We start from the raw sequence: 13581 nt of genomic DNA, 5'->3' as shown, positions 1-13581 counted from the left end.
GAACCGCTCGGAGGCGGCCGCTCGGAGCTGTGGCAGTAAGGTCTCCGGTGCCTGTCGAGGCGGCAATCCCCGAACCCGGTGGTGGAAACCGGAAGTAAGGGATGCCGTCAAGCTGAAGAAGGAGTCCTACCTGGCCTGGTTGGCTTGTGGGACTCCTGAGGCAGCTAACGGGTACCGGCAGGCCAAGCGAACTGCAGCCCGGGTGGTTATCGAGGCAAAAACTCGGGCCTGGGAGGAGCTCGGTGAGGCCATGGAGAAGGACTATCGGCTGGCCTCGAAGAGATTCTGGCAAACCGTCCGGCGCCTCAGGAGGGGAAAGCAGTGCCCCACCAATGCTGTTTACAGTAGAGGTGGGGAGCTGTTGACCTCAACTGGGGATGTCGTTGGACGGTGGAAGGAATACTTCGAGGATCTCCTCAATCCCGCCGTCACATCTTCCATTGAGGAAGCAGAGGCTGAGGGCTCAGAGGCGGACTCGTCCATCACCCAAGCTGAAGTCACCGAGGTAGTAAAGAAACTCCTCGGTGGCAGGGCACCGGGGGTGGATGAGATCCGCCCTGAGTACCTCAAGTCTCTGGATGTTGTGGGGCTGTCTTGGCTGACACGCCTCTGCAGCATCGCGTGGCGGTCGGGGACAGTGCCTCTGGAATGGCAGACCGGGGTGGTGGTCCCTCTTTTTAAGAAGGGGGACCGGAGGGTGTGTTCCAACTATAGGTGGATCACACTTCTCAGCCTACCTGGGAAAGTCTATGCCAGGGTACTGGAGAGGAGAATACGGCCGATAGTAGAACCTCGGATTCAGGAGGAACAATGTGGTTTTCGTCCAGGCCGTGGAACACTGGACCAGCTCTATACCCTCTACAGGGTGCTGGAGGGTTCATGGGAGTTTGCCCAACCAGTCCACATGTGCTTTGTGGATTTGGAAAAGGCATTCGACTGTGTCCCTCGCGGCGGCCTGTGGAGGGTGCTCCGGGAGTATGGGGTCGGGGGCCCTTTACTAAGGGCTGTCCGGTCCCTGTATGACCGAAGCAGGAGCTTGGTTCGCATTGCCGGCAGTAAGTCAGACTTGTTCCCGGTGCATGTTGGACTCCGGCAGGGCTGCCCTTTGTCACCGGTTCTGTTCATAATTTTTATGGACAGAATTTCTAGGCGCAGCCAGGGGTCGGAGGGTGTCCGGTTTGGTGACGACACGATTTCGTCTTTGCTCTTTGCAGATGATGTTGTCGTGTTGGCTTCATCAGACCAGGACCTTCAGCATGCACTGGGACGGTTTGCAGCCGAGTGTGAAGCGGCTGGGATGAGAATCAGCACCTCCAAATCCGAGGCCATGGTCCTCAGTCGGAAAAGGGTGGCTTGCCCACTTCAGGTTGGTGGGGAGTTCCTGCCGCAAGTGGAGGAGTTTAAGTATCTTGGGGTTTTGTTCACGAGTGAGGGAAGGGTGGAACGGGAGATTGACAGACGGATCGGTGCAGCTTCTGCAGTAATGCGGTCGATGTACCGGTCTGTCGTGGTGAAGAAGGAGCTGAGCCGCAAGGCGAAACTTTCGATTTACCGGTCAATCTACGTTCCTACTCTCACCTATGGTCATGAGCTCTGGGTCATGACCAAAAGGACAAGATCCCGGATACAGGCGGCCGAAATGTGCTTCCTCCGCAGGGTGGCTGGGCGATCCCTTAGAGATAGGGTGAGAAGCTTAGTCACTCGGGAGGAGCTCGGAGTAGATCCGCTGCTCCTCCACATCGAGAGGGGTCAGCTGAGGTGGCTCGGGCATCTGTTCCGGATGCCTCCTGGACGCCTTCCTGGGAAGGTGTTCCGGGCGCGTCCCACTGGGAGGAGACCCCGGGGAAGACCTAGGACACGCTGGAGAGACTATGTCTCCCGGCTGGCCTGGGAACGCCTTGGTGTCCCCCCGGAAGAGCTGGAAGAAGTGTCTAGGGAGAGGGAATTCTGGGCATCTTTGCTTAGACTGCTGCCCCCGCGACCCGGCATCGGATAAGCGGGAGAAGATGGATGGATGGATGGTTAAACATTGTATATATTAACTGTCACCATTCATGTTAGTTTGTTATTTGGAGCTTTGGACTGCCTAGAATATAATTGAAATTCTACAGTAATTGCATGCAAACATTTCATGTGTGTGTTATCTTGGGCAGAGCGACCGATCTGAGCGATTTAGAGTATCTGGATGAGGAGTTCCATCAGAGCCTGCAGTGGATGAAAGACAATGTTATTACAGACATTCTGGACCTGACCTTCACTGTGAATGAGGAAGTCTTCGGACAGGTACCACATGCCTCAGCCAATCGGGTTATTGCTACATCTGATTTAAAATGACTTTTCCTTTTTAGACATTTACATTTTATTTACAGCAAACACAAACAGTTTTACAATCCAGAGTAAATAACTAGAACAGTGTTTTATGTATACAGGTAACTGAAAGAGAGTTGAAGTCTGGAGGAACCAACATTCAGGTTACAGAGAAAAACAAGAAGGAGTACATTGACAGAATGGCCAAGTGGAGAGTGGAGAGAGGGGTGGTGCAGCAGACAGAAGCTTTGGTTCGGGGTTTCTACGAGGTACACAATGTGCATTTGAACAACCAACAGTTCATTACTAGTGAGATTCACACAACAGTAGTAAAAACCACTTAAATTTTAAGTTAGTCTTTTGTTTTTGGTAGAGGTATTTAATTAATAATATAGGGGCAGAGATGTACATATGACTGAAGTATATTAATTTAAAATGAGGGTTACCTGTTCTTTGTTGTTAATTCTGTTGTACTTTTAGTGTGCATCTTTTACCTGGAAATGGTTATAAAGTATACTTTAAAAGATGTTTGTTACATAATAAATACCAATGATATACCTTATGTTTAAAATGAAATAATTAAAAGTATGATACAAACTTATACCTATGTGAAAGACACTATACTAAATGACATTTTTGTAAATACTTCCACCTTTTATTTTAATTACAATATGTTAAAATTATACATATTATACATAATTATTTATAATCGATTGAAAGCCTAATATTATATATATATATATATATATATATATATATATATATATATATATATATATATATATATATATATATATATATAACTGATGTGAGTGAGTAGATTCTCATTTCTTCAACAACTATGTCAGAAGACACATCCTGTGGTCGTGGACAAGATGTTAATCTGTTTCAGAAGGGTCAAATTATTAGTCTGCATCAGGCAAAGAAAACATCTAAAGAGTTTGTTGAAACTACTAAAATTGGGTTGAGAACTGTCACTCTATATACTGTATATACTATATATCTATATACTGCACATACATGTATACTGAATATTTTAGTAATTTCCCACAGATTTATTATTGGTTAGCATTAGTAGATTGCTGTCATATAAAAGGCATAAATATCTGAGAACATGATCCTATTCTTTTTTTTTTTTGGTATTCCTTATATAATGGATAAATTATATAATATAATACAATATAATATAATATAATATATTATATATATTTATATTATATTATATACACACATTATATTGATATTAGTTTATGGATGTGGTGAAGGAAGACATGCAGGTAGTTGGTGTGAAAGAGGCAGATGTAGAGGACAGGGGGGTATGGAGACGGATGATCCGCTGTGGCGACCCCTAATGGGAAAAGCCGAAAGAAGCAGATAATATTGATATTAGTTTTCAATAATAGAACCCGACTTGAAACTCTTTAGAAACTAAACTAGAATCTTTTTCATGTAGGAATGCTTGATTGCACCAATTGTGTTTTCAATCAGGTAATAGATTCACGTCTGGTGTCTGTTTTCGATGCACGGGAGCTGGAGCTGGTCATTGCAGGAACAGCAGAAATTGACTTGAATGACTGGAGGTCCAACACAGAATATAGAGGAGGTGAGAGAATGATTCTACAATGAATATATCGGCATTGACGTGCTGGCATGTAATCCTAATACATCTTGAGTAAGTCATATGACATTGTGCTGATGTGTCACCAAGGACTGTCATTTAACTATTGAAGTTATTTATATATGATGTAATACAGTAGTAAGGCTGTTAAAAAAGCCCAGTTGTGTGCTCTATTTATTACTTGTCTAAATGTCAGCTTTAGTAGAAGACATTCCAAGCCAGAAATATTCATAAACATCCATAACTCATTAACCTCCTAGAGCGCTGTGGTGGGATTGCCAAAACACTCATCTGGCCCATATTACAGCCTGAGCTCTTAATTGCCCGTGCTAATTATCTGCTCCATTTGAGCCATTTAACCCGATTTTACTCAAGACATCTGCAATCAATCAATCTGGAGGCCTACACACTTTTGTCCAACCTTTGCTGCCAAAACAAGCCAGCTGTTTGTCTCACTCACAGTTTATTGCCATAATTGGAACTTATGACATTGATCATCAAACCTCAGCAGTATTCTTTTGAATCTAAGCCTTAGTGCTGGAATGGCCTCATTCATATTTCTGACACGATACTAACCTTTCAGGGACAAGGTCATGTAATACTTTTCAGTCATGCTGACAGGTGCAAAAGACTAACGTGTTTTTTAATAAATTAATCCATGCAGGCTACCATGACGGACATATCGTGATTCGTTGGTTTTGGGCGGTGGTGGAGCACTTCAACAATGAGCAGAGGCTTCGTTTGCTGCAGTTTGTGACGGGTACGTCCAGCGTGCCATATGAGGGCTTTGCAGCTTTGCGTGGGAGCAACGGCCCACGCCGCTTCTGCATCGAGAAATGGGGCAAGATCAGCTCTCTACCCAGGTACACAGAAACAACATTCCCATTAAAGCACCAGGTTCCTGGGGGTGTATGGTGTGTTTGTTAAGATAAGGTTTTAGGATAAACCTCGTGTTTAGGGCTTCAGCAGCATTCCAGTGATACAGAAAAGTCTTGAATATTCAGCCTTCAGATACAGTATGTGTCACCTTGCTGACAGTTAGTGACAAAATCTGCTGCAGAAGCATATAAATTAATATATATTGCATGTCAAGTCAAGTCAAGTTTTTGTTTCTAAAGTAACAGCTCATACACTATAATAGCTAACAATGAATGACTTTTATTAAAAGTGTTATTAAAAAAATTGTGTTGAAATTTTTTTGTTTAGTTATTTATTTAACATATTTGAAAGAAGGCATCAATGCTTTAAAACACCCATTGTGCTTTTCATGATTCATCATCATTTTGGCTTTTCATTATGAGTTTTCTGAGAGAGAGCGAGAGAGAGAGAGAGAGAGAGAGAGAGAGAGAGAGAGAGAGAGAGAGAGAGAGAGATTGATTCTGGTAAAGAAATTACTAGAAATAACAACTATATTAAAATAAGACACTCTGCATTGCAACAGGCTGCATCTCTGCAATACTGTAACACAGTAATACGCCGCTTTCCCGTGGTTCGAATCTCGTGCCTCCGTTTTATCGCGCCATTGCATTTGCCACATAACTAATTTGTTTGGCTGATTTTCTCGATCTCTCATGGAGAGCACGATAGACCGAAAAACTTGTAAGGAATTGTTTTCATGGAGTTTTATGTTCAAATAATGAAATGTATTAATAAAAATATAATTATTGATTATAAAATGAAGTCCAATGCTAATACAGTACAGTACTGTATACATAAAATATCATTTTTGGGGTGAGGTCCGTTTTTTTTAGAACATAACCACCGTGATAAACGGGGGATATATTGTACAATGTCTGTTCACATTTTAAATTTCAGTAGTTTGTGCAATAAGTGACAAATGTTATCCATAAAACCACCCACTCAGTCATACCCAATGAAGTACAAATAGCTCCTAGCCCAGCAGTGTTTGAGATAATATTAAGTGTGTGATACATGCTGAATCACTCTCACATGTCCTCTCTAGCTTCAGGACAGTGTTCACGCACAGCATGAGCACAAAAACACTTTGTTCTAAATCATAGTTTAAATCTTCAGAATGTCCCAAATAAATTTTATGGCCTTAAAGAAGTATATATATAAGTTGTTTGCTGAAGGGCTGAAGAACAGTAGAATAATGAGTGAATGATCAGTGAAGAATGGTGCAGGTTTCCTGTAAGTTTGGGTCTGCATTTCTGCAAATGGAGTTCGAGATTTGGTCAGAGATTTGGAACATCTTCCCAGAAAAGTGGACAATTTCATAACATCAAATGGAAACCAAATTTGAAATGGGATGAAATTTATATATATATGTCAGGTTTTTTTTATTTATTTATATTATTTAGAAGATGTTTTCTATTTATTCCCCATACAGCTTTCAACAGTGTTATGTGAAACAGGTCAGAGCTCAAGCAACAGATTACCGAATACTAATGGGAATAAGAAGTGTATTCATCATGCCACCTCCTACTGAAGTCATGCCAACCTCTTTACAAAATCTTCTCTTTTGGAGATATCCAAGGGATCAAAAAATTGAATCGTTGTTTTGTTTATTGGCCTCATTTCTTTGATGATTCCTTGGGAAAAATTTAGCGAGCCAGTCGTTCGTTTAGCCTCAAAGAAGCCGCTCTTATCACATGGTTTAGACTTTTAAATAATGTTACCTGAGATGACAGAGTGTGTCATCCTCAGATTGCCTATTTGAAAAGCTTTCCCTGATGCATCTAAAGTTTCACCTTGAAATGTTGTTTTTCGTAGCGCTGCACCGACAAAAAGGAAGAGGCGGCAGATCAAAAAAACGAGCGGCCATCAGCAGTCAATGCTGCACCGAGTTCATATTTCACTGACACAGACAGAACCGACTTGTGTTTGGCAATGCATGGAAGTGGATCAGCACAGATTAAGCTGAATAAGTGCAATATGAGGGAATGTATTATAATAATTGTTTTTTCTTTACAGATTATAGAACAGGTGTAATATACATTACAGCACATTGAAATTATTTTCTTTACATATCTCAGCTTGTTTGGAACCTATGGTCATAGTGGAGGGTCAGCCATGATACAGCATTCCTGGAGCACAAAGAGTTAGGGGGCCTTGCTCAAGGGCCCAAAGGTGGCAGCTTGACGATACTGGGGCTTGAACCCCTGACCTTCTGTTCAGTAACCCAACACCATAAACACTGAGCTACCACTCCCCTCTTGTCACATGTACTTTACAGCACATTGAAATTCTTTTTTTGCATATTCCAGTGATATTAGGAGCTGGGGTCAGACATGATAGAGTGCCCCTTGGAGCACAGAAGGTTAAGGGCCTTGCTCGAGGGCCCCAAGAGTGGCAGCTTGGCGATACTGAGGCTTGAACCCGTGACCTTTTAATCAGTAACTCAGAGCTTTAACCACTGCGCTACCACCTCCCCTATTGGATTTCATTGTGAAATTTAAATAGTTTGCATTATTTTTTTTATAACTAAAAAAGTTGATTGCATATATTTTTAACCCCAGTTAGTATAAAACCTTCATGGAGCACCATTGCAACAGGACCTCAATATTGTCTATTTTGTAAAAATGAATGACATGATCCCATTCAAGTACATTTTAATTTCCATGTTGTGTTGTGGAAAATGTATAGGGGTGTAAATACTAATGCAAACTACTGTACACACTGATAGTTATGATTTAAAACCTGAGAAGCAATGAATTTTTACAGTCATTCATTCTTACATAACAAGAGAAAGATTGATGGGAGCAGTTTTTTAAATGCCCAAGAGAATTCTGACATTCTGGAAGTGCATACCTGCATAAATGGACTTATTTGACCCTTGACCTTGTGTTTTTTTTTCTCCCCTCTCATTTTCTCCCAGGGCTCACACATGCTTTAACCGTCTGGATTTGCCTCCATACCCTTCCTACACCATGTTGTATGAGAAACTGCTAATTGCTGTGGAAGAGACGAGCACTTTTGGTCTGGAATGAAAAGTTCTTGCAAAACGGAGAGACTATATTTTATAAACTGATTTTAAGTGACCATATCCTTAAGAGACTGCAATTTTATAATTGAATCCATCTTAGCATTGGTTTGTTTTTGTTTTATTTTTGTGTTTAACTGAAAGCGCATGAAGTATGTTATGGAATTATTGTATATATTGTATTATTATGGGGATGAGGGACAGGGAAATCCAGTACTAGTGCGTAGTGAAAACCTGCATCCAGCCTACAATGTAGTATATCTGACTAATGCTAATGTTCATGTTTATAAGGAGGCTTTTTTAACATTATCTTGCTGATACGCTGTTATTGTGCATGGAGAATAAAGCCCACCTAATGTGCAGTTATCTAAGGGCCTTAATACTGTAAGAGGACATGACATTTATTAACATCCTTGACTTGCTTGATACCAGGCAAAGCTCTGTGAACATTCCCTGTTTTTCTAACAATACATGAGTTCAAGTTGACCATATAAAGGAAAGAGGTGCACACACCTAACTACAATGATCTAAATAATGTTTGGATCTGAGATCCCATCTCTAACCTTTATTCACTGTCAGAAGGATGGAGTATTAAATCGGAAAGCTAAAATCTCATTTCTATGAATAGCTTGAAAAAGGAACTATTAGTTTGATTGGTGCATTATATCACAAGGTCTCAGTGATGACATCATAAAAATGGAAAGAACTTTCACATCTACATGCACACACTTAGACAACTAGGCAGCTGTATTTGGACAATGTGTCCTTAGTCTATATAGAGAACACGAAAGGATTATGAATCCCAAATTATTCACTTTAGATTGTATACTAGCAGCAAATAATCTGATGGGGCTACCAAAATATGTATCCCCCATACTGAGGTCCATGTGTCAGGTAGCCTGGCAGACTGCAATTACGACCTTACTCCATGTTATGTCATTGTCCTTTTACTCAAGGAGATACCGAGGTACAAAGGAAGCAGGATGTTCTGGGTGATGTAAGGGAATTTACTGTATACCCAGATTAGCATCCTAATCTTTTCTAAATGCACTGGTATTTCAATTTCAAAGGTATGTCTTGAGTGTGTTCACTCAGGGATTCTTTCGTGATCTTTCAAGCTGAGGGTAATTTATCAGATGATTCCGATGCACAGTGGAAGGCATGGTTGTGTTGCTTTCATTCCCATTCACTTGTCTTTTAAATAAAACAAATAGATCTATATGCACTTCCCGTGGGCTCACCACCTGCAGGAGGGACCGTAAGGGACGGTGCTGTGAGGATTGGGCAGCAGTCAAAGGCAGGGGCCTGCTTAGACTGCTGCCCCCGCGACCCGAATTACGGATAAGCGGGAGAAAATGAATGAAGGATCTATATGCAAAGCCAAGAAAACAGATAAACCTAAACCAGAATATTAGTCTTATACTAGTATTTATTAGAAATATGCCAATGTTTGCCATTATGCCAAACTGCAGGCCCAGGACTAAGAAATAAAATGGAATATGCAATGAACATAAGGAGCCTTGATAAAGCAGTGCATTTGGAGTTAACATAATTTTTCCACCGCACGCTTCAGCCATTGTAATCCATTATTATGTAAAGCAATATATTGAGCCCACAGAGATATCCATGTGTAAGAACTAGGGATTTACACCAATTTATCTCATAGATTCATTATAATTGTTTTTAATCAGCATGGATGTGATCAGATGTTTTACAGTGTTTTACAGCGTATTCAATGTGTACACCTTTCTAATGTGTTTATTTATATATTTATTTGGGGTTTTTTTTGTTGTTTTGTTTTCTTGCGAAGGGACCATGAATAAATCACAGAGAAATTTTCATAACATTACACTAATGCCTATGATCTATTCCTGTAATGCACTGAATTATTTAAATATGTATCTCTCAACTATATTTAAATTCTGTTTATCTAATAAAATTATCTTTATAAATTAACGGTTTCCATTTCGTATTTTGGAACCTGGCCACAGCCCTGGTTTTTTTGCAGTCACGATGTATTTAAAGTATTTTGATGTGAATAGTGTGTGATAAATAGTGTGCTGGCGTGTGGTTGTGGTGTGTGTAATGTGTTTTCACTGACGCAATCCAGATCTGGAATAGCTATCAGCTAGCCAATGTTAAAACTGTAACATGGACCATATGTCATGAAAAGTATATTTCCTTCTTTCTTTTCTGTTTTAAATATTTTGACGTTATTATGTTTACACTCACATACACACACAAGGACTTGTATATAAATCACCAGTAGGCTAGATGATGGTGTTGTTAGGAATTTGGTTCTTTTTTACAACTATAAGGTTTCCAGTGCAGTACTGAGGTTTGGTTGCTGCTTGGAATTTTGCATGTTCTCCCTATTCCTCTGCATCTCCAGTTTCCTTCCTCTTTCCAAAAGCATGACAGTGAGTAAAACTGACTATAGATTTCCCAGGGTGTGAATGAGTGTATAAATTCTCTGCATGGTGACCTGGGATATGCTGGCGTCCCAAATGCAGTGTATTCCCACCTCACACCGAGTGTTTAATTGACTCTGACCAGGATACTGCAGTTACCAAACATGAAAGTGAGGAAAAAGTAACAATATGAATTCAATGTACATTATTTACCCCATAATACTTGATCTTACTCCTTTTGCTGCTCCTGTGTTTACTTGTTTCACCCTATGCCACATTTTCCTGTCCTGTTCCTTCATTGTGTAATGAATGTCAATTAAATAAAACTCATAACACATTTGCTTTTTAAAGCCATCACCAGCCATTTTATTTTACTGATGTTGTGGTCAGGCATTACCACCGCACCTCTCCAGGGTCCCCCAGTTTAATCCTAAACTATAGTTAATGTTGGTGTCAAATTTCTGTATGTGTGGGTTTCCTCCAATTTCTTCCCAGCTCCTAAAAACCATCTTGGTAGATAAATTAGCTATGCTAAATTAGACCTGGGTGTAAATGTATGTTCATGGCGATGGAAAGGTGTATATTTGAAAGTGTTTTTAACTGTGTAACCCCTGTTAAATAAATACATAAAAAAGAAATCGTCACAAAATGTGTAATAGTTTGTAATGGTCAGATTGGTCTCTACTGGTAATTTGTTACTTTTATTGGTGGCATGTTATGTCTGGTGAATACTTTTAAGGACCAGCTGAACACTCTAGCAACTAGATTGCATGCTGTTATCTACTAAACACCAATAGGAACCATTAGGACATCAATTAGCATCCATATTCTAGAGATTATATTCTGGATTTGTTGGTTTAATAACAATGTAATGATGTACACAATCACGCCATCTAATTGAAGCAATTCAGTTATCTTTTAATGGTTATTAGCTGGTGGCTTGCAAAGGTATTTGTAATGAAAAGCATTAGAATTTGCATAATGTTTTTTACTTCTAGACCAGGATGACATGGTTCCAGCAGATGAAGGAAAAAATCCCAAAAATGTCTCAATGCATGATGAGGAGTATGAAAATGATGATGATGGTGATGATGATTAACATTTGATTAACATTAACATAATGTCACAAGTTTTGAGGGAGCGTGCACTTGACATGCTGACTGCAGGAATGTCCACCAGAGCCGTTGCCCATGAATTGAATGTCCCTTTCTCTACTATAAGCCATCTCCAAAGGCATTTTAGATAATTTGGCAGTACATCCAACCGGCCTCACAATCGCAGACCCCGTTTAACCACACCAGATCAGGACCTCCACTTCCAGCATCTTCACCTCCAACATTGTCTGAGACCAGCCACCCGGACAGCTGCTTCAACACACGGTTTGCATAACCAAAGAATTTCTTTTTAAACTGTCAGAAACGGTCTCAGGGAAGCTCATCTGCATGCTTGTCCTCCTCCTCGGGGTCTCGACCTGACTGCAGTTGGTCGTCGTAACTGACTTAGTGGGTAAATGCTCACGTTCGATGCCGTCTGGCACTTTGGAGAGGTGTTCTCTTCACGGATAAATCCTGGTTTTCACTGTACAGGGCAGATGACAGACAGCGTGGATGGCATCGTATGGGTGAGCGGTTTGCTGATATCAATGTTGTGGAGCAAGTGGCCCATAGTGGCGATGGAGTTATGATATGGGCAGGCGTACGTTATGGACAACGAACACAGGTGCATTTTATTGGTGGCATTTTGAATGCACAGAGATACCGTGACAAGATCATTGAGGCCCATCATTGTGCCATTTATGACCATCACCTCATGATGCAGCATAATAATGCACAGCCCATGTTGCAAGGATCTGTACACAATTCCCGAAACTGAAAACATCCCAGTTCTTGCATTGCCAGCACACACACTGGACATGTCACCTATTGAGCATGTTTGGAATGCTCTGGATCAGTGTGTTCTATTTCCTGCCAATATTCAGCAACTTCGTACAGCCATTGAAGAGGAGTGTGCCAACATTCCACAGGCCACAATCAACAACCTGATTAACTCTATGCAAAGGAGATGTGTTGCACTGATTGAGGCAAATGGTGGTCACACCAGATACTAACTGGTTTTCTGACCCCCCGGACCCCCCCAGTACAGTAAAACTGCACATTTTCCATTGGCCTTTTATTGTGACCAGCCTAAGGCACACCCGTGCAATAATCATGCTGTCTAATCAGCATCTTGATATGCCACACCTGTGAGGTGGATGGATTACCTCAGCAAAGAAGAAGTGCTCACTAACACAGATTTAGACAGATTTGTGAACAATATTCGAGAGAAATAGGCCTTTTGTTTACATAATAAAAGTCTTAGATCTTTGAGTTCAGCTAATAAAAAATGGGGGCAAAAACAATATTGTTGCGCTTATAATTTTGTTCAGTGTTTTTCCTCAGGAAATTTACATACTTTGTCAGGGAGTTAGCAGCATAGCGATTAAAATATTTGATATTTGATCTCAAATAAATCAAATCAGATTTTACCTTTAAAGCACAATAAAAAGATTTTAAAAAATGTGTAATAGCAGATGGAATTATAAAACATTGAAAGCACAGGAGAAAAGATGAGAAGGTTGTGAGTTCAAATCACAGCCACATCAAGCTGCTAGGCCCCTGAAGAAGGCCCTTAACCCTTTAATGCTCCGTTGTATAAGGGATATAACTGTAAGTCGCTGTGGGAAAGGGCATATATGCCAAATACCCCAAATGTAAATTCCTCTCTCACCAGCAGGGGGCGATTTTGCACGACTTTGTAGATCATTTGCATTTTTGAAAATAAGATGGTCAACGACTGTATCAGATTCTATACAAGATTAAGTTTATCGTTAATTCAGCACAACGTGTGCAATTATTTGGGTAAAAATGTAGCATTTTATTGGCTTACGTTTCCATTACGTCAAAAACCGTCTTCAGAACCAAAATCAATAGAAAAAAATTGAAATAAAAAAATTAAAAATTAAAAAATTAAAATAAATACATGAATAAATGAAAAATTATATATATTTTATTTATATTTATATTTATATTTATATATATATATATATATATATATATATATATATATATATATATAATTTAATAAATAAATACATAAATAAATGAAGTAATAACTTATAAAGGTCTTGAGTGTGTAAAAATAATGCAGTGCAAATAATGATATTTTTAATATTTCTTTATGGAGACGTTTAAACGAAATCAGATTTGACATTGGCCAAGTGCTTCAGGAAAACCCTGATTACAAAAACCACGCCCTTTTGGGCG

General features: G+C 40.1%; 1 protein-coding gene across 4 annotated transcripts in view; it reads left to right on the top strand.

Moving 5' to 3' along the window:
* hecw1a (HECT, C2 and WW domain containing E3 ubiquitin protein ligase 1a) overlaps positions 1-9087 on the top strand; it is a 98766-nt gene extending 89679 nt beyond the window's left edge. For all 4 annotated transcript variants that reach the window (XM_083543844.1, XM_083543845.1, XM_083543846.1 and 1 more), the window contains 5 exons: positions 2154-2283; positions 2430-2576; positions 3796-3910; positions 4590-4788; positions 7764-9087. In XM_083543844.1, coding sequence (XP_083399970.1) covers positions 2154-2283; positions 2430-2576; positions 3796-3910; positions 4590-4788; positions 7764-7875 — 703 coding nt within the window. In that variant the 3' untranslated portion in view covers positions 7876-9087. The remainder of the gene's footprint in view (positions 1-2153; positions 2284-2429; positions 2577-3795; positions 3911-4589; positions 4789-7763) is intronic.
* The last annotated feature ends 4494 nt before the right edge of the window (positions 9088-13581 follow it).

This window comes from Silurus aristotelis (genome assembly GCF_946808225.1).
Source record: "Silurus aristotelis genome assembly, chromosome: 1".
Lineage (NCBI taxonomy): Eukaryota > Metazoa > Chordata > Actinopteri > Siluriformes > Siluridae > Silurus > Silurus aristotelis.
This window is presented reverse-complemented; position numbering and strand designations above follow the sequence as displayed.